We start from the raw sequence: 19,585 nt of genomic DNA, 5'->3' as shown, positions 1-19,585 counted from the left end.
CCGACATATCATTACTAAGAGTTTTACTTAACCGTCCCAACCGATAGAAGACATGATGTTATACATTAGTCTTCAATGAAGCATGAATTCCTTAGGCATCACATAGCTTGAGTCTTTCTAACGATATCATTCTGACGATTTTCAGCGACCTTCCAATTCGCACGCGACTCTTAAGTGGGCCTTATGAATGACACTTACGCATGTTCAACCTTGGTCTTAGGAGATGAAATTTATTGAGCCGAAGACCTTTAGCAACGTGCTCGAGGAGTATTACAGTAGACCTACACATTACGTCTTAGCCTTGCAAGTACATGAAGCATTTCCGTCGAGAGTAGGGGACTGTTATGCCCCGGAGTGATGGCTCAGACAACCAATTGATCTCCATGCATTGCAATCATCTTGATATTACTCTGTTATCGACGTTCAAGCAGTTATGACACCATGATTGTATGCTAAGATGTCAAAACGTGAGTTTTGGCTCACAGACGTCGAATTCCTTAGACATGTAAAATCATCGTTAGGATTGTCAGTTGACCCCGCAAAGTTTGAGTAGTCCTTGATTGGGAACGACCTCGAAATGTGACTGAGATTCGGAGCTTCCTTGGTCTACCTGGTTATTATCGCCGACTTGTTCGAGACTTCTCCAAGTCAGCTGTTCCATTGACTGTCCTAACAAAGAAAGGTGTGAAATTCAAATGGAGTGACAAATGTGAGAATTCTTTTCTAGAGTAGAACATTCGCTTGACCACCACCCATATCCTCATACTTCCAACCAGTGTTGATCCGTACCAAGTGTACACCGATTCATCGAAGTTGGTTTGGGGGTGTGCTCATCCAGATTTGCCAAGTTGTTGCCTATGGTTCTGGATAGCTCAAGAACCATGAAAAGAATTGTCCTACTCACGACCTAGAGATGGTAGCCATTGTCTTTGCTTTGAAGATTTAGAGAAACTACCTTTACGAGGTTTCTTATGAGGTTTTCACTGATCACAAGAGGTTGAAGTATATCCTCACCTTGCGAGACCTCAACCCTTGACAATAGAGATGAGTTGAATACCTGAGTGATTACGATGTCTCTGTGCAACATCACCCAAGTACTCAAGCCTAATGTTGTGGCCGATGCTTTGAGCCAAGAACCAATGTATGAGATATCACCCAAGTACTCTGTGCAATATGAATGAAACTTCTCGGGATCGATCGACACCAGCAAATGTGATCAATATATATACTGATTACATCGGCTGGTGTTGATTGATCTCGAGAAGTTTCCTTCATATAGTCCATTCATAATGTGATAGTTTTATTATAAAACTTAATATAAATGTTATGATACATTTGTAGACACTTCGGCGATTAACAACTAAAGTTCGATATGGTTGATCGAACCAGCAAATGTGATCGGTATAAATATATTTTGGGAACCCATAAAAATTTCGTCCATTTTAGAAAAGGTTCGAGCGTTTGTACTTACGGTAAACCAAAAAGGTGACGTTTTAATATATTAAAACCCCCATTAACCGGAGCTTTGCCAAATGAGTTTCCTTCTTCTGACTACCCACGATCGGTTACCAAAATAGGTGATTGCAGATATGCAAACGGCTTTTAATGTTAACATCTTGGTAGTGGGTCTTCCATTATAGTATTATTAGTGGCGTTTTTGGTTTACCCGAAATTTTGACGATTAAACGAGGTTTGAATTGGTTGAAATTTTTACAGGGTCACTAAATATATATACTGATCACAACGGTCGGTGTCGATCGATCCCTAGAAGTTTCCTTCATATAGTCGCTTCATAATGCGATAGTTTTATTCTAAAACCTAATATAAATGTTATGATACATTTGTAGACACTTCGGCGATTGACAACTCCACCTCGAAAAATGGTCGATCGAACCAGTAGATGTGATCAGTATATATATTTTGGGAACCCGTAAAATTTTCGTCCGTTTTGGACATGGTTCGACCGTTTGTACTTACGGTAAACCAAAAAGGAGATGTTCTGACATATTAAAACCTCCATTTAACCGGGGATTTTCCAAAAGAGTTTCCTTGTTGTAACCGCGCACGATCAGTGACCAAAATAGGTGATTTCAGGTATGCAAACGGCTTTTGGTGTTCATGATGCGACACGTGAGCGTCACACAATAAACGAGTCCGGCGGTGAAGGTCACGATGGCCAGAGGTGGGAGATTGGCGAAGGTGAAATCGACGGAGGAGGTCGGGGTCGGGGGAGAGGAGAGAGAAACTCGGGAGAAATTTCTGATTTTTATTTTTGGAAAGTTTCCAAAAAACTTCCTTTTATAGCATTCCAAAATCGGAACCAAACTTTCGTTGATAATAACTTTCATATACGACATCCGATTAATGTGTGCCGCATGTCCACGAACTCGTCTCGACGTGCTCTATGACTTTCATGAAGGATGTTTTGAGAGATGAGCGACTGAATAAAAGTCGACTCTCGTGCCACTGAAAACGTAATGTTTTCCAACTTAAATTTCTGAAATCAGTTTCGTTTCGTAAGACATCGACGAGAAGGCGAAAAAATGCGATTTTACTCAAATTAACAAGCTTAATAATTTACAAGAATTATACAAATTTAAACCCGAAAATCCGGGGTATTACATTATATCCTCCTTAAAGGAATTTCGTCCCGAAATTCAATTACTCTACTCAACAAGCAACTGCGGATATCTTGTCCTCATATCCGACTCTAGCTCCTAAGAGGCATGACCCTCATCATGGTGACTCCACAAAACCTTAACCAGTTCCACCTCTTTCCTACGAAGCTTCTTTGTCGACCTATCCAAAATATGAACCGGCTCGATAACAAATGTGACATTCTCCCTCACCTCAATGGAGCTGTGATCAATCACATGTGACTCATCTAGTACATACTTCCTCAACATGGAAATGTGGAAGACATTGTGAACACCAGACATGCTCGTAGGTAAAACTAGCCGATATGCCAAATCTCATACCTTCTCAAGAATCTCGAAAGGCCCAACATACCTCGGAACTAACTTTCTCTCCTTGTCAAATCTCACCACACCCTTCATAGGAGAGACTTTTAGGAACACATGGTCACCAATCTCAAACTCGACATTTAATTCCACCCTATCTTCTTCTTCTTCTTCTTCTTCTTCTTCTTCTTCTTCTTCTTCTTCGGTCTCTGCTTCCATTTATGTGTTGCCCACAAACCCTAAACCAGAAAAAACAAGTTTATTATTCTTAAAGAAGAAAAGTTACAAGATCAGTGAGGCACGGTGAATAAATAAAGCCAAGCATAGAACACTGGCGACTAAGGTAAATAAGTAAGCAAAGCTTAGAAGTTAGAAGCAGTCGAGGCAGATTGAGAAGACAGAAACACACTTGTGCTGTGGGAAAAGGCAGAGACAACAAACATGTTAAGGATATCTCATCTTAGACTCTCTCTCACTTGCGCTCTCAACCTCTCGACTCCCTTAAACCTCGTCAAATTCTCTACTACTTGTTCTTCTCCACCTTGGCGTCTCCCCCGCACCTTCAAACCCACTCGCGCCAATTCCTCCTCGTTTTTGACCTCCAACCCTGTCATGCCTACTACTCCAGCTCCCAAGTGTTCAGGTATCCCCCCTTGTTATTCTATTTCTATTTTGTTTGTTGCTCCATTTCGATTCAGACCTTCTTTTAATCTAGTTTGATCCAACTGCGGTCAGCTGACAATTTGAATTGGTCAACTAACTGAATGACGAAACTGAATTTTGATATATACTACTAGTTAATTGGATGGTTCAATAAGGATCGGATTGATCCATGTGTGTAGCTAGACTTTGTGCTTTGTGGTCTTAATTATGCTATTACCCTTGTGCTCATTTGTTAATATTTAAGTGTTACTCATCCACAATCTAATGAGTATGTAAGTTGATGAGTCTGTGCCATTCATGTTTTAGGTCTTCCTTCAGGCATCACATCTGCAATAAGAAAATAAATAAGAATTTATTATTCTATATATTGATTAGTTATTGGAAACTTTATATTTCCCCCGGTCCACGTAATTACGATTACAATGGCCAAACAATATCCAATTTGGCGATTTCTTTTCTGCACCGATTTCAGTACAGTAGGTGCCAGTGTGCCACTAGTAGGAATCTCTCTCCCTCACTCTCATGAACACTCGCTTACATGTGTGTGCATACATGCACTCACACACTCTCATTTTAACATTACCATACTCACACTCCCTGTTTATGTTACATTTCCTTTTACTTTACTGAAGAGTTCTAATGTACGTTCCTTCAGCTTCATTTACTTCAAGTAGCTCTGGCGATGGAAAGGAGATATTGGTCCAGCACTTACTTGTTAAAGACGACAATCTCAAGCTTCTTCTAGATCTTCAGCAGAGAATATCACAAGGTCTGTTCCTAGCTGTTATTTCACAATTTATGTCATTTTAAATTTTATAACTTGAACTTTTGATTGAGTTTTGTGGTTTTAAAATATGATGGGTGGACTACGCTACCAGCATTTCCTTTTGTATTCGTGTTGTGTGAATATAAAGTTCTTGTTACTATAAGAGAAAAAGAATATAGAAACATAATGGTGAACTGCCTAATGTATAATTCGTTCTCTTTTCTCAATTTCTTTATCTTAATTTCATGATGCTCTGGTCTCATGCTAATTGTTGATTCAGGTGAAGACCTTAGTGATCTTGCTGCAGAGTACTCGATATGTCCATCCAAAGAAGAGGGGGGAATGCTTGGGTGGGTGAAAAAGGGGCAAATGGTGAGTTGATGTGTTTATCTCCATGGATCTTTCTAAAACGTATAGGGGCACGTAGATCTACTTTCTTGTGTAAATTTGGTTCTGCGGTTTTTATTATATTTGGTAATTGCCACCAGATTTAGCAATTGGTCTTTTTTCCCCACTCTCTCAGCTGTGATATGTCTTCATTGTCTATCTAGTTTGTTGTAAAGAAGTGCTCATTTTACAGATTGAGATTGGTAATTATAATGAAACCATGATATATGTGTCAATCACTGGTACACCGATTACAGTTGGGTAATGGTTTGGCTAAAATAAGTTGAAATGTTGCCGTTTAGTATCTTGTGAAGATGAAATGTGTGGCAGTGAAAAGGTTGATATGATAAATATTTGGGTTTAAGTTTTTCCTAGATTTCTACATGTTTTGTTTCTGGCCCCAATATTTTCTGATCGATATCTTATGTTTCATGTCCCAGGTACTAGAGTTTGAGGAGACTGCATTTAGTGCATCTTTAAACAAAATTGTTAGGTGCAAAACAAAATTTGGATGGCATTTATTACAAGTACTATCAGAGAGGTATGCCCTAGAACATGTTTCTTACTATTATCTTACTAGAAATATTAAGCCAGTGCTGACTCACAGTTTACGGTATTAATCTGGTTTTATATGTGCATCGTGTGCTGTTAGGGAGGAATCAGTACTTCAAAACATTCAATGCAAGGAGCTGCATTTGAAAATGCAAGATCCAAGTTTCTTAGAAGAGGCACAGTTGATCGATGTCCGAGAACCTGAAGAAGTGTATTCTCTCATCTTTTATCCTGCTCTCAGCTGTCTAAAGATTTCGTTTCTAATTTTATTAGGGCAATCTGACTTAAATTCTCTTATATTCAGTAAAGTAGTGTTTCAACTTTTGGCATGGTTGCTTCCTTGGATCTGTGGGTAGTTATGGGTCAAGTATCACATAAGAGATTAAGCTGCAATGTGTTTAAGAGTTGTTAAAAATATTTCTGACAGATACTGGTGTAGCAATGCGAAAATTATTGTCTTGGGTAAACTGAAGAAAATTGCAGTTCATATTTGGCATCTTTGATACCTTACTCAATCTAAGGAAATACCTTATGTGTATTGTGTAGTGACTGCTGAGTGTTCTCATCATTCTCACATGATATAGTTTCTAGAAAGGTTTGATACTTTGTTTTCCCTCAACTGCAATGTCTCTTGCTGCGTCCAGTTGGTTTTTTAATTTTCTTGCTGTTCGCATGGATTCAAATTGCAATATTTTGAATTCTGTTTATATATATACAGGGCCTTTCCACTAAAGGATCCTTTTTTGGCCACTTGGAGAGATAAAGCATTTGACGAATATTTCGATCATAAAACCAATAATTCACCGTTCAGTTTGTGAAATTGAACCGGATCTCTGAGTGGAAGGGTCCTATATATGTATACCCTATGTCCCAAAACCCTTTATTTTCTTTTTATGTTAGATTGCATGATAAAAAAAAAGTCATTACACAAGGACCAAATCACTATATTTTTTCCTCAATACAGCTATTGGCATCGGTCAGCATGTGTTTCTCCCTTTTTGGCTACTTTTTCTCAAATTTTCTTTGTTTGACAGGGCTCGAGCTTCTTTATTGGGATTCCAGGTTCTTCCTCTTCGACAATTTGGAAGCTGGGGACCTGACATAACTACGAAGTTAGATCCTCAAAAGGATACGTATGTTATGGTAGGCTCAGAACTCATGGTTTATGTAATGAAGTTAATGGAACCACATATTGGCTGTCAAAATTGAACAAGCAAGAATTGAATTATGCTGATACTCTTAATTTAATCTCCCAATTTTGACTTTCACAGGTGGCTTGTTTTAAGTTTTAATTTTTATATAACAAAGTAATGTAGAACTAGGGATTGAGTTGGGGCGAAGAATGATCTTGGGTATTATATGTCATGATCGTTGGTTGTACCACTACATGGATACTGTTTCCTTGCAGCTGATTAAATTGATGCACTAGGTTGCTGTTTATTGGCAAATAATTAGCCTTTTGGTCAAATATATATTATTAAGTATCTAAGTCCTAGTTCAGTTGTCACGTTGATTATCGATACACAGTATATCACATTTCAGTGGTATGTTATATTTGAAGTAACGAGTCAAAATTCTGTGTTGCCTCATCCTTTTTTTTTTTTTTTTCACATGTAGCTAACTGCCTGTTACTGACGTTTGATGTTCCAAAAATGCAGTGTCACCATGGCATGCGATCTTTACAGGTTGCCCAGTGGTTGCAGACGCAGGTAGAGCCCTCTCTGCTACATTATTTTACTCGTAGTCCTCTAAATAACTAAAATTGAAATAAATATTTATACTAAGCCATTTTTCTTGTTCTGGTGTTACATATTTAATTGAGTAGTATCATTAGCCTTTCCCATCATGCAATTTTCTTTTTGTTTTTGTTATTCTGGTTTTTTTTTTGTTTACTTATATTGGGATTATAAGGTGCAGAGTGGATGATGTGTATTTTTCACCAGCATTATAGGCATTAGTTTCTTTTCATTTTCGGGATAACTCTCTATCATCAAGTTGGACATAACAGCATCTAGCAAGTAATCTTTGTCTATGATTTTGAGTTTTTCTTGCTCGCTCTGTAGGTTGTAGAGATCGTTGATCTGGTTTCTTTAGTTTTTTTTTGTTTTTTTTAATCTTGTTGTCAAGCATGTTTTCATATATACGGACATAAGTGCATGTAGAAGACCTTTTAAGTGTATGGTTGATTTTTTACAAATTTCATAGTATAACCATACACCCATTATTAAAAAAAAAAAACCCATAAACCCCACCCTTGGCATACACACTTTATTAAAGCCCAACAGATACAACTCTAGGGTTTGTAAAGTCCTTTAGGTAGCCAAACTACCAAGAAAATGTTGTGATTTAGAGCGCCAGTTGTGCAAGGGGATTGGTTGAAGCCGATTCAGAATGGCGTTGATGACTCAAAGGCAGCATTACCTACATTTGGTATTAATTTTCTAGTCGTGTTCTTTGTTGGATGAAGAACAGTTTTTTTTTTTTTTGAAATGGAAGAACAGTTCGTTGCAAGTAGTTGAACTCAGTTTTTAGCTTTTAAGAACCCAAAGAAAGACCACCCATTTTTGGACTGGGCTCGCCAAGGTCAAACTGCGGAGGTATATTTACTGGTATCATCCTCACCCAAAGAACTAAGTTGGGGTTTCTTATGGTTCACTAACAACTACAACATTGGAATGACTGTAGAAGTTAGTTATGATATTCATAGTCAGACATCTCATTGCCCCTGGTCCTTGCCCTATCCCTGCTAGGCCATACATTGTTCATGATAATAATGAAACCAATCTTTATTGCTTCAGTATAGGTACTTTATATGTGCATACTGCTCTAGGAAAGATGGTTGTTTCATCGTGATAATAACTATAATATCTGTTTTGTAAGGTTTATTATTTGCTGGTTACAACTGTTTCAATGGTTCAGGGTTTCAAGAGAGTCTACAATGTTGCTGGGGGAATCCATGAATATGCTCGAACAGTTGATCAAAGAATTCCGACTTACTGATGATATTTTCGGGATTAGAGATGTGTTTCCCATCACTTCGAGACCAGTTCACCATTTTTGTTGCGTACATTGTATGAACACTAATATAAGATCAGAACTACATTTTTTCTTTTCTTTTTTAGTTAAAGAAATCAGAACTCCAATTTTTAATGGTTTTCTTTGTTTCTAGAAGAGACACATACCTAACTGTTAATGGGTGACCAAAGTACCTGTTTCTTACTAACTGCAAAGCAAGGTTATTGATAGAGCGTTCGGTTAGAACGTCTATAAAATACCCTGAAAAACATCATCGTTAGTATAGAATAAGCAGGGATCGTTCAGTCCGGGGAATCAAAAGGGCCTCAACACTTATCATGTTATTGGGGGATTTTGAGTTGGATTCTAAAACTACAACTGAAAATAAATCCTAAATTACTTATATACAATTGATCAACCACTCATCACATAACCAAAACACGAATTCTACTCAAGAAACATGTATGACACGTATTGAATAACATATAGGCAGCAACTATTTTCGATTCTTCTTAAGTCAATTTCAATTCCAATTCTAATTAGAGCCCGAAGCGGTTCATCTAATCGTTAAGACTTCTTAGTTATTTAGAATCAACGAAGCGTTCAATCCTAAACATATGCTACAAAGAGTTCAACATAACGAAGCGTACTAGTTAAACAACAAAGTAGCACATAAGCACATTAAGTCGAATTGGAGACATGTAAGCAAGCATGGCGTCACTCATCTTGATTAAACATGCAAATTCCTAGAACTATCACAGCCCTATATAAGTAGCAATAATTGAGACACGAAGCGCATAACTCGATCAAATACTACTTTGGTGAATTAAATCGCAACCTTAGGAGAACCATGGCATTGGCTTCCTCAAGCATTGATTTAGATGCACAAATTCAAGGAATAAATTAAAATAAAACCTAAATAGAAATCGAAAACCTGCTGCCCATAGATGCTACACACGGCATACACACATATCTCATGAGTTCATGCAATCAAAACATAAAACCAAAGAAGTCTGAATTTATGTTGTTCATATATGAAACCGAAAATAACATCCAATGATTCATATTATGAATTCAAAGTTTGCAGAAAATAAAAAGAAAGATTACAAGCCATGGATGAATCACACATTAGAAACCTTCTAGGATGAAGCAAGGATGAATTCGAATTGGTGGAGGAGGAAGATGAGCACGACTTGGTGATGATGGATGAAGGTTTTTTGCTTGAATTTTCTGGATGTTCTTGGGCAGCAATTCGACTTTGTTTGTGAGAGAATGGAGATCGTGAATTGTGAGGGAGGCCATGCCTTTTATAGAGGAAGGAGGAGAGGAGGGGCTGCTAGGGTTTTGAATGGGCTGATCCATGTATTTCCTTTTTTTTCTTTTCTTTCCTTCTCGATTGAATGATGATCATCTTTGTTGGTCACATGCATTCTCCCTTCTTCTAGACCACATGCATTCTTCAGAATTATCTCTTTGTTCTCTCCTTCCTTTTTCTTCTTTTGTTTCCTCCTTTTCTTATTCTTTCCATTTAATGGCCGGATGAACCTTCCCTCCTTTAAGGCTGCATACTTCTTCCTTTTCATCTTATTCAGAAACTAAATTACTTCTTTCCCTTTTCTCCTTTTGTTTCCTTCTTCTCCTCTTTCTTTCCATAATTTCCAACTCATTATCTCACATTTAATTCTGAAAATAAGGAAAGGAAATAATAAATATAAATCACATATGTTACAGAAATATCGAATAAAAAAAATCCTAACCAAACTAGGTTTCCTAGTTCGACAAGGAATACTACTCTATAGCACTCTCGACAATTTCTGCATTTTACACCTGTTTTAGCACCAAAAGGGAACGAACGTCACTAAAGACTCCTAACTCGACTCAATGACTCTATATTACAATAATAAGGGCTAAGCAAAGTACAAATAGAGGTAAAAACATGTTAAGAACGTCGCACAAAGTGCTCCTATCAACTACCCCACACTTGGCTTTTGCTAGTCCCTTAGCAAAACAAAACAAAACAAACACAAAACTCTATTGCCCCTAAATGATTGCCTCAGAATCTCAAAACACATAGCTTTCAAGTTTAAGCATTTGCATGTAAGCACATAAATTCCAAGTTTCATAAACATGTTTCATGGTATGAATAAGTAAGAAATGAGACAATAAGCACATAACATGTTTAGTTAATCCAATCCTCCTCAGAAGGTATACTCTCTTCTTTTCACTCAGATTCATGGTTATGATTAACACACAAGTATATGCAAGAGAAAGGATAATAAAGCATCAAATAGCTTGCATATTTCATCAAATGAAGGCACTTTGTGAATAACAAAAGGAAAACCTCATTTAACAACTAAGTGCACAAATGGACCAAAACCATATGCTCAACTCATGTGATCATCTCCACAAACCAAGTTTTGCTCATTTTAAGAATCATTAGGATCATTAGATAAGGTGAATGTTTAGGCTTAGCTAAAGGCATGGAATATCAAGGAATTACAAAGGTAATCCTATAGACTTAGCAGAGTAAACACCATCCTTATGACACCACACACCATCAAGAGCCAAATATAACAAGTTGGGCCCAATCATCATTTCTACCACAAAGTGAACATGGACAAAGGTCAAATACACATTTTTAGACCTTCAATTACAACTCAACTCCAAATCACAAATGGAAGACAACATCTTTTCTTTCCTTTTTCTTGTTTTGCCGAATTCATACATTTTTTTTTTCATTCATTCATTTTTTTTTCGGCATGATTAAAAGCTTGTTCATATTTTCTTTCTCATCTCTTCCACCCCACATTTATTTCATACATCATCACAACATCATCTCAAAAAAAATAGTTCTGCCAAGTCTATAGGACAAGGTAGAGGTAACTATACTAAGCATGGAGATAACATAGGTGATGAAGAAAGGCTCAATGTAGGCTCAAATGGGGTTCAACTAAGGGGTCCCAAACAGGGCACATATAGGGATACATGGCTGTTTGGCTAAAGTGGTGGAAATCCTAGAAATGATCCATAAATCCTTTTCAAAATCAGAGCATTTTATGACTTAAAAGTTTCAACAATCACAAAAGATGAGTTCTAGTAAATTCTAGAGTCCATTAAAAACTATGGCACATAGTCATTGAATATGCAAAGAATAATGAGGTTCACAAAACAACCACGAAATTTCATATTATCACTCAAGAAGAAAGCATATATAGGCTCAAAAACTCACAGGTTGTTATGGACTTAGACTAATCAAACATGTATGTCATATTACATTCAATCAACTCTCACATGTTCATACCAAATCCACATTATCAATGAAACTTACAATTCAATTCTTATGAAATGCAAAACCATCATCTATGCATTTAGAGACATAATCATCCTAGACTTTAAGGGCATCCTAAGACTCAAAATATCACATTTTTTTCGAATTTTTTTTTTCTTTTCGTTTTTTAACATGAAATCAAAGCAAAAATCAGCAAACAATGATCATGTAACCCTACCCCACACTTAGAAAATTACATTGTCCTCAATGTAAGCTCAATAATCATAATGTAATTCATAAGTATAGACTAAGATCACACAATAATACATATACAATTCAACCATAAGAGTGAAGGGATAAGAAAATGCAAACTCCCGTAGACGACTCCTCCACAGGTACGGTTGAAATGGGTTGCCTCCCATGCAGCGCTTAATGTTTATAGTCCTTTGGCCTAGACTCTTCACTTCTTTTTAAGTTGTAGGCCATGCCACTTGGAGTTGTACACCTCCAAATTTGTGCCTCTTTGACTATCAAAACTCGATGCATGTTCATCCACTCTTAAACTACATCGCATCAAGAGAAAGATAATTAGAAAAGTGAAGATGAGATCTCGAAGAATAAGTTAGTAAAGTGTTAATGATTAAGCTAAAGTTAGAATGAGTTGAATTAATTGCAAATCATGAATCAAAAGTTAGAGTGTGGTAGAACTCCGCTTCTTGCAACACTTGTCGTCCTTCCCAAGTCATTGAGAGCTTCAATCAACTATTAACAATAGAATTCTCCAACTCTTTCTTAGAATCCACAATTGACAACTATGCTATACAAAGACACAAAATGTTAATGATCAATTATATATAAAACGAAATAAAAGACATGTTAGTAATTGTATAAATGAAATACAAGTATAAACGTTAAGGACAATTTTTGTTTTACAACAAATGTGTATGAATATCCTAAAATATAATTGTTTTTATTCACAACATCCTAATGTTTAAGGTACGTGGAGCAGAGGAGCTAACTGTGCAATGGACTGAAACAGCCCAAGGTAAGGGTCTTGCTTTATCCGATATACCTTAAAAATTAGAATATTATTTTCTTTTGAAACTATATACATCTATTTATACAAAGTTATTTTCTAAGTTATAAAGCGAGGTGGACGTGCGGCCTAAGTACGTCGTCTAGACACAAACTCATTCCTTTGTTTCAGAAGGCTGGATAGCTAGAATCAGAGATAGTCACAAGGCAGGACTCATTTGTTGGACACCACGGGGGCCACAACCTCGAAAGGATGTTTTCCCAATCGACTCCATCACCGAGATGTATGTCAGTCTATGGGCCTCTGAGATCCAATTTTGTAAACCTTGAACCAGGGTAATGAAAATAGCAAGCCCCTTACTCAGCTCGGAATAACTTTGTGTGTTAGACTGCTCGCAAAGTGTTAATAAAAGCCGCCCACAACCCCAAGTGACCTTTGCAAGGTACAAATGGAGGGTTAAGGCTAATATTAACAAAATGGACTTTACCTATTCCGTTCACCTTATAACTTACAATAAACTAAGCATAAATAAATATTTAGCTTCCTTAAAGATAAAAATAAAAAATTTAACTATGTGTAACAAGTTTCTTATAGGCATACTACTACAACAATATAACAAATAACAACTTAATATACACAATAAAAATTTTCGTTCTATCCAAGTTTTTTTTTTCTTTCGGAGTTACTGTTCATATAAGCACTATTTATGATTACTATTCACAGAAACAAAATGCAATTATACAATTCACAATAGTAACACTTCAAAGCATTGAGAATTAATCAATTCCCCGGCAACAGCGCCAAAATGATAGAGCGTTTTGTTAGAACGTCTATAAAATACCCTGAAAAACATCATCGTTAGTATAGAATAAGCAGGGATCGTTCAGTCCGGGGAATCAAAAGGGCCTCAATACTTATCATGTTATTGGGGGATTTTGAGTTGGATTCTAAAACTACAACTGAAAATAAATCCTAAATTACTTATATACAATTGATCAACCACTCATCACATAACCAAAACACGAATTCTATTCAAGAAACATGTATGACACGTATTGAATAACATATAGGCAGCAACTATTTTCGATTCTTCTTAAGTCAATTTCAATTCCAATTCTAATTAGAGCCCGAAGCGGTTCATCTAATCGTTAAGACTTCTTAGTTATTTAGAATCAACGAAGCGTTCAATCCTAAACATATGCTACAAAGAGTTCAACATAACGAAGCGTACTAGTTAAACAACAAAGTAGCACATAAGCACATTAAGTCGAATTGGAGACATGTAAGCAAGCATGGCGTCACTCATCTTGATTAAACATGCAAATTCCTAGAACTATCACAGCCCTATATAAGTAGCAATAATTGAGACACGAAGCGCATAACTCGATCAAATACTACTTTGGTGAATTAAATCGCAACCTTAGGAGAACCATGGCCTTGGCTTCCTCAAGCATTGATTTAGATGCACAAATTCAAGGAATAAATTAAAATAAAACCTAAATAGAAATCGAAAACCTGCTGCCCATAGATGCTACACACGGCATACACACATATCTCATGAGTTCATGCAATCAAAACATAAAACCAAAGAAGTCTGAATTTATGTTGTTCATATATGAAACCGAAAATAACATCCAATGATTCATACAATGAATTCAAAATTTGCAGAAAATAAAAAGAAAGATTACAAGCCATGGATGAATCACACATTAGAAACCTTCTAGGATGAAGCAAGGATGAATTCGAATTGGTGGAGGAGGAAGATGAGCACGACTTGGTGATGATGGATGAAGGTTTTTTGCTTGAATTTTCTGGATGTTCTTGGGCAGCAATTCGACTTTGTTTGTGAGAGAATGGAGATCGTGAATTGTGAGGGAGGCCATGCCTTTTATAGAGGAAGGAGGAGAGGAGGGGCTGCTAGGGTTTTGAATGGGCTGATCCATGTATTTCCTTTTTTTTCTTTTCTTTCCTTCTCGATTGAATGATGATCATCTTTGTTGGTCACATGCATTCTCCCTTCTTCTAGACCACATGCATTCTTCAGAATTATCTCTTTGTTCTCTCCTTCCTTTTTCTTCTTTTGTTTCCTTCTTTTCTTATTCTTTCCATTTAATGGCCGGATGAACCTTCCCTCCTTTAAGGCTGCATACTTCTTCCTTTTCATCTTATTCAGAAACTAAATTACTTCTTTCCCTTTTCTCCTTTTGTTTCCTTCTTCTCCTCTTTCTTTCCATAATTTCCAACTCATTATCTCACATTTAATTCTGAAAATAAGGAAAGGAAATAATAAATATAAATCACATATGTTACAGAAATATCGAATAAAAAAAATCCTAACCAAACTAGGTTTCCTAGTTCGACAAGAAATACTACTCTATAGCACTCTCGACAATTTCTGCATTTTACACCTGTTTTAGCACCAAAAGGGAACGAACGTCACTAAAGACTCCTAACTCGACTCAATGACTCTATATTACAATAATAAGGGCTAAGCAAAGTACAAATAGAGGTAAAAACATGTTAAGAACGTCGCACAAAGTGCTCCTATAAGTTATTTATGAGTTTAGCACAGCTGTGTGTATATATGGTCATGCCTAGCGCAAACTGCCTGCCTGTAACTGTTGTGTTTTTCCCGTAAAAAGGTGGTGCATGGAAAGCTAAGCCCCCCACGTATGAGACAAAGGGTAGAGACTCTTTCAAACAAGTGGCTTTCTAAAATAATTAAACTACCAAAACTCCTACAATCCCTCATTATCGGTCCTGTGTAATATCCTCCTCAGTCCAAGCTGTAATCTACCTAATTGCTGCCTCTGATCTCTCTCTTCCTTTTGCCTCTCTCCTGCAACCCTTTTTTCCCTCAGCCCCCAAAACCCAACATTTCCTGCCCCATTGCTTGGCAACACCTTAGTCCGAGAGATCTCTCTCGCTCTCTCTTTGCTTTCTCTCTCTCTTCCGCCATGGGCAACTGTTGCTCTCAACGCAACACCGAGGATGCCCCGAACAACGAAAAGGGAGACAACAATGGCGGCCTGGATAACAATGCCAATGTGACAAACAATGCTGCAGGCAACCATAATCCGACCTCCCAGGGTTACAAGGCTCCTCCGGCATCCCCACCACCTGGGGGAAAACCTGTCAAGACAGGACCTATTGGACCTGTTCTAGGGAGGCCAATGGAGGACGTGCGTTCGACCTATTGCATCGGAAAGGAGCTGGGGCGGGGACAGTTCGGGGTGACGCACCTGTGCACGCATAAGCAGACGGGAGAGCAGTTTGCCTGCAAGACCATAGCCAAACGCAAGCTGGTGAATAAGGAAGACATAGAGGACGTGAGGAGGGAGGTACAGATCATGCACCATTTGACCGGACAACCAAATATCGTGGAACTCAAGGGAGCTTATGAGGATAAGCAGTCGGTTCATCTGGTCATGGAGCTGTGCGCCGGTGGAGAGCTTTTCGATCGGATCATCTCTAAGGGGCATTATACCGAGCGTGCTGCAGCCGCCTTGTTAAGGACCATCGTTCAGATCGTTCACACCTGCCATTCCATGGGAGTCATCCATAGGGATCTCAAGCCTGAGAATTTCCTTCTTCTCAATAAAGACGAGAACTCTCCCCTCAAGGCCACAGATTTCGGTCTATCAGTCTTTTACAAACAAGGTAAATAATTAATATACAAACCTAGCTTCCTTCTTCCTCCCCATGCCATATACACGTCTGCATGTGGGATTGTGGTTACGTACATGAGTTCGAAAGATATAATAAAAGTACTCAATTCGTAATGTCATATGATTGTGATTTCACAGGAGAGGTGTTCAAGGATATTGTAGGCAGTGCATATTACATAGCACCAGAGGTCTTGAAGAGGAGATATGGACCTGAAGTCGATATATGGAGTGTTGGTGTCATGCTATACATTCTTCTGAGTGGTGTTCCTCCTTTCTGGGCAGGTTTATAAATTCTTACACACTGATTTACTATTTTATTAGCATAATCTTCTCAACCGATGGGTGATTTTATTGACCTGGGAACATTAATTACCCACGGACAGAATCGGAACATGGCATATTCAACGCAATATTACGTGGTCACCTTGACTTTACAAGTGATCCATGGCCTGCGATATCAGCTCAAGCAAAGGATCTTGTGAGGAAGATGTTGAACTCAGATCCTAAGCAGAGATTGACAGCCTTCCAAGTTCTAAGTACTACTCCTATATATCTCCTGTGTGCGCGTATGTATATCTTAACCAACGTTAACATGGTTGATTAATGGTTACTGCGTTGGTTTGTGTTTGTCACTCAGATCATCCATGGATCAAGGAAGACGGTGAAGCACCAGATGTTCCTCTCGACAATGCTGTGCTCAGCAGGCTCAAACAATTCAAAGCAATGAATCAGTTCAAGAAAGTTGCATTACGGGTATAGAGTATATATAGATCAATCAGTATCTTTTTAAAGAAATAATCTCAACTATATGTGCATAAAACATGGGCATGTCGAGCAAGCTTCGATGAAGATACGGGATTGATATGTGTTGATATATTCCAGGTTATTGCCGGTTGCCTGTCAGAGGAAGAAATCATGGGATTGAAAGAGATGTTCAAGAGCATAGATACAGACAACAGTGGGACTATCACACTAGAAGAACTCAAACAAGGTCTTGCCAAGCAAGGCACCAAGTTGTCTGAATTCGAAGCTAAACAACTAATGGAAGCTGTAAGTAACAGCTCCATTGATTAATGTCTCCTTGATCACTCTGTCCACACACACACGCACGCACACTCGATTCATTCATTTTTATTTAATAACACTATTTCTTTTTATTTGAAATGAAAAAAGGCCGATGCTGATGGAAATGGGACCATAGACTATGATGAGTTCATCACAGCAACGATGCACTTGAACAGAATGGATAGAGAGGAGCATTTGTACACTGCCTTCCAGCACTTCGATAAAGACAACAGCGGGTAAAATACATATTGTTTATTATGCCTTTAAATTTTTCATAAGCAATTACAAAACATATATTTTTTGAAATTTATAAATCAACCATGTTTATATAGGTACATCACGACTGAAGAACTAGAGTCAGCCCTCCGCGAATACGGCATGCATGATGGAAGGGACATAAGAGAAATCATTGCAGAAGTCGACGCTGATAATGTAAGAAATTAGCAAAGCAATTGGATTTCACTCATTTTGATCAAACTCTCGTCGAGTCGTTGATATGACGACTCTATATAATCTTGATGCAGGACGGACGAATCAACTACGATGAATTTGTGGCAATGATGAGAAAAGGAAACCAAGACGCAAACCCGAAAAAGCGGCGCGACGATGTTTTTGTTTGATCAATGGATAGTATGAAATGGAGAGATATGTAGAAAATCGTCATCACAGTCGACGGTTGCAGTGAATACTTCATATATATCCATGCAAGGACATCAACATCATTCTAATAAAGCTAGCTGTGGACAGTGAATACGAGAATGCTCGATGAAGATCACCATGTGTACAGTAAATATATGTAAGGAAAAACAGAAATGAAATGAAGAAATGTTGGGAATCGGTACGTTTTAAGCTAGTCGATCGGGGCGGGAAGAGTTTTGAGGGGGAGCTGGAGAGGCCGGGGGTTAAAGTACGTACGTATGTATGGCGTCTGCTGGTGTGGTCAAAATATATTAACTTAGGTCCTCCCGTTTGTTAATTTCTTTCTCACCATAAATACTAACTAATGGTTATGACTTAGGGATCAATTTCTCCGTACGTTTACGTTTATAACAAATCTGTACGTACGTACTGTATACTGTTCTCTAGTACCCTACGTACAGTGATCGCACTTTTTCTTCTTTTCTCAATTCACCAGGCACATAACTTCATCAGTGACAACTAGTTTGTAGCATACTGCACACATATGCAACTGTGACAAATAACAGTGTTGTTGCATATATGACATTTTACAACAACTAAATTCCTCGCAAAACGTCAATTATATATATATATATATATACGAAAACTTAATCCAATTATCGGGGGTATTGCATCTTTATTTGACAACTTTATATTCCTCCAAAAAATTAATTAGTAAGCAATTCGAGGGGTTTTTGTTTTTGTTTATGCGACAATTTAATTTTTTCACTGAAGTCAATTTTAGCAACATATTCTAATGGTAAATTGTTTAAAAGTCTTTATGTGACATCGCTGAAATTAGATGGGCGACAACTTCGAACAGTTTTCGTTTAATGATCGACAACTTGTTGGTATATATTTAAGCAATGATTTCTATAGCTTGTTGGTATTGGTTTATGTGATCGACAACTTTACATTCCTTGCAAAATCATCAAGTGACGGCTTCTATAGGTGGCCAATCGATGAAAATGTGACAACCTGCAATATCTCTCTAAAATCTAGTTATGGGCGACTTTAATAATTTTTTGGTTACTGTTTACGTGAAAATTTTGATTACTTCATATAGATCTCCCTTGACGGACCAAGAGCCGCGCTGTTATTGAAGCCATGAGCACCATTAGAGAACATAACGTTTCCCCATCGATCATCTTCCCACACAAACTATGTTGAAAACAGATTTGGCAAATTTCCAAAAAGTCGCGGCTTTCCACCTATCGCCGCAGGTATCAGAACCAAAAGAACAGTAACACAACCAGCCTCTAAAGTTAAGCGTTGAATTGTTAGAAACTAAAGTTAAGCGTCAAATTTGGATATAAAGTTTCCGTAAGTTTCTCAAAAACACCCTAATTTCTTAAACTCTCCTCTTCTCTCTCCCGATCACACCTTTTCTGAAAATATAAAATAGAACAATAACGAGTAATAACAGCGAAATGTGTAGAAATTTTTTACTGTTTTATTGAATAAACGATATTACAATGATTACACATTAATCAATAATAATGTTATTCTCAAAAGTAAAAATACTTC

General features: G+C 37.5%; 2 protein-coding genes across 3 annotated transcripts; both read left to right on the top strand.

Annotated features, from left to right (window-relative positions):
• The first annotated feature begins 3,254 nt into the window (after positions 1-3,254).
• On the top strand, positions 3,255-8,515 carry LOC126787833 (rhodanese-like/PpiC domain-containing protein 12, chloroplastic). 2 transcript variants are annotated; one of them, XM_050513747.1, is made up of 8 exons: positions 3,275-3,603; positions 4,279-4,392; positions 4,670-4,761; positions 5,217-5,317; positions 5,429-5,539; positions 6,363-6,471; positions 6,987-7,037; positions 8,248-8,515. In XM_050513747.1, exons 1-8 carry the CDS (start codon positions 3,402-3,404, stop codon positions 8,326-8,328), a joined length of 861 nt encoding a protein of 286 aa, XP_050369704.1. In that variant the 5' UTR covers positions 3,275-3,401; the 3' UTR covers positions 8,329-8,515. The 2 variants fall into 2 exon arrangements, with proteins under 2 accessions (XP_050369703.1, XP_050369704.1); XM_050513746.1 differs by lacking the exon at positions 6,363-6,471 and having other exon boundaries at positions 3,255-3,603.
• A 7,074-nt stretch (positions 8,516-15,589) lies between these two features.
• Positions 15,590-18,000, top strand: LOC126787831 (calcium-dependent protein kinase 34-like). The gene is made up of 8 exons (XM_050513743.1): positions 15,590-16,307; positions 16,454-16,597; positions 16,699-16,851; positions 16,953-17,068; positions 17,198-17,365; positions 17,489-17,616; positions 17,713-17,812; positions 17,905-18,000. Exons 1-8 carry the CDS (start codon positions 15,605-15,607, stop codon positions 17,998-18,000), a joined length of 1,608 nt encoding a protein of 535 aa, XP_050369700.1. The 5' UTR covers positions 15,590-15,604.
• Positions 18,001-19,585: the final 1,585 nt, after the last annotated feature.

Source organism: Argentina anserina, chromosome 3, assembly GCF_933775445.1.
Source record: "Argentina anserina chromosome 3, drPotAnse1.1, whole genome shotgun sequence".
Lineage (NCBI taxonomy): Eukaryota > Viridiplantae > Streptophyta > Magnoliopsida > Rosales > Rosaceae > Argentina > Argentina anserina.
The sequence above is the reverse complement of the archived record's forward strand: the minus strand, read 5'-3'. Positions and strand labels throughout refer to the sequence as shown.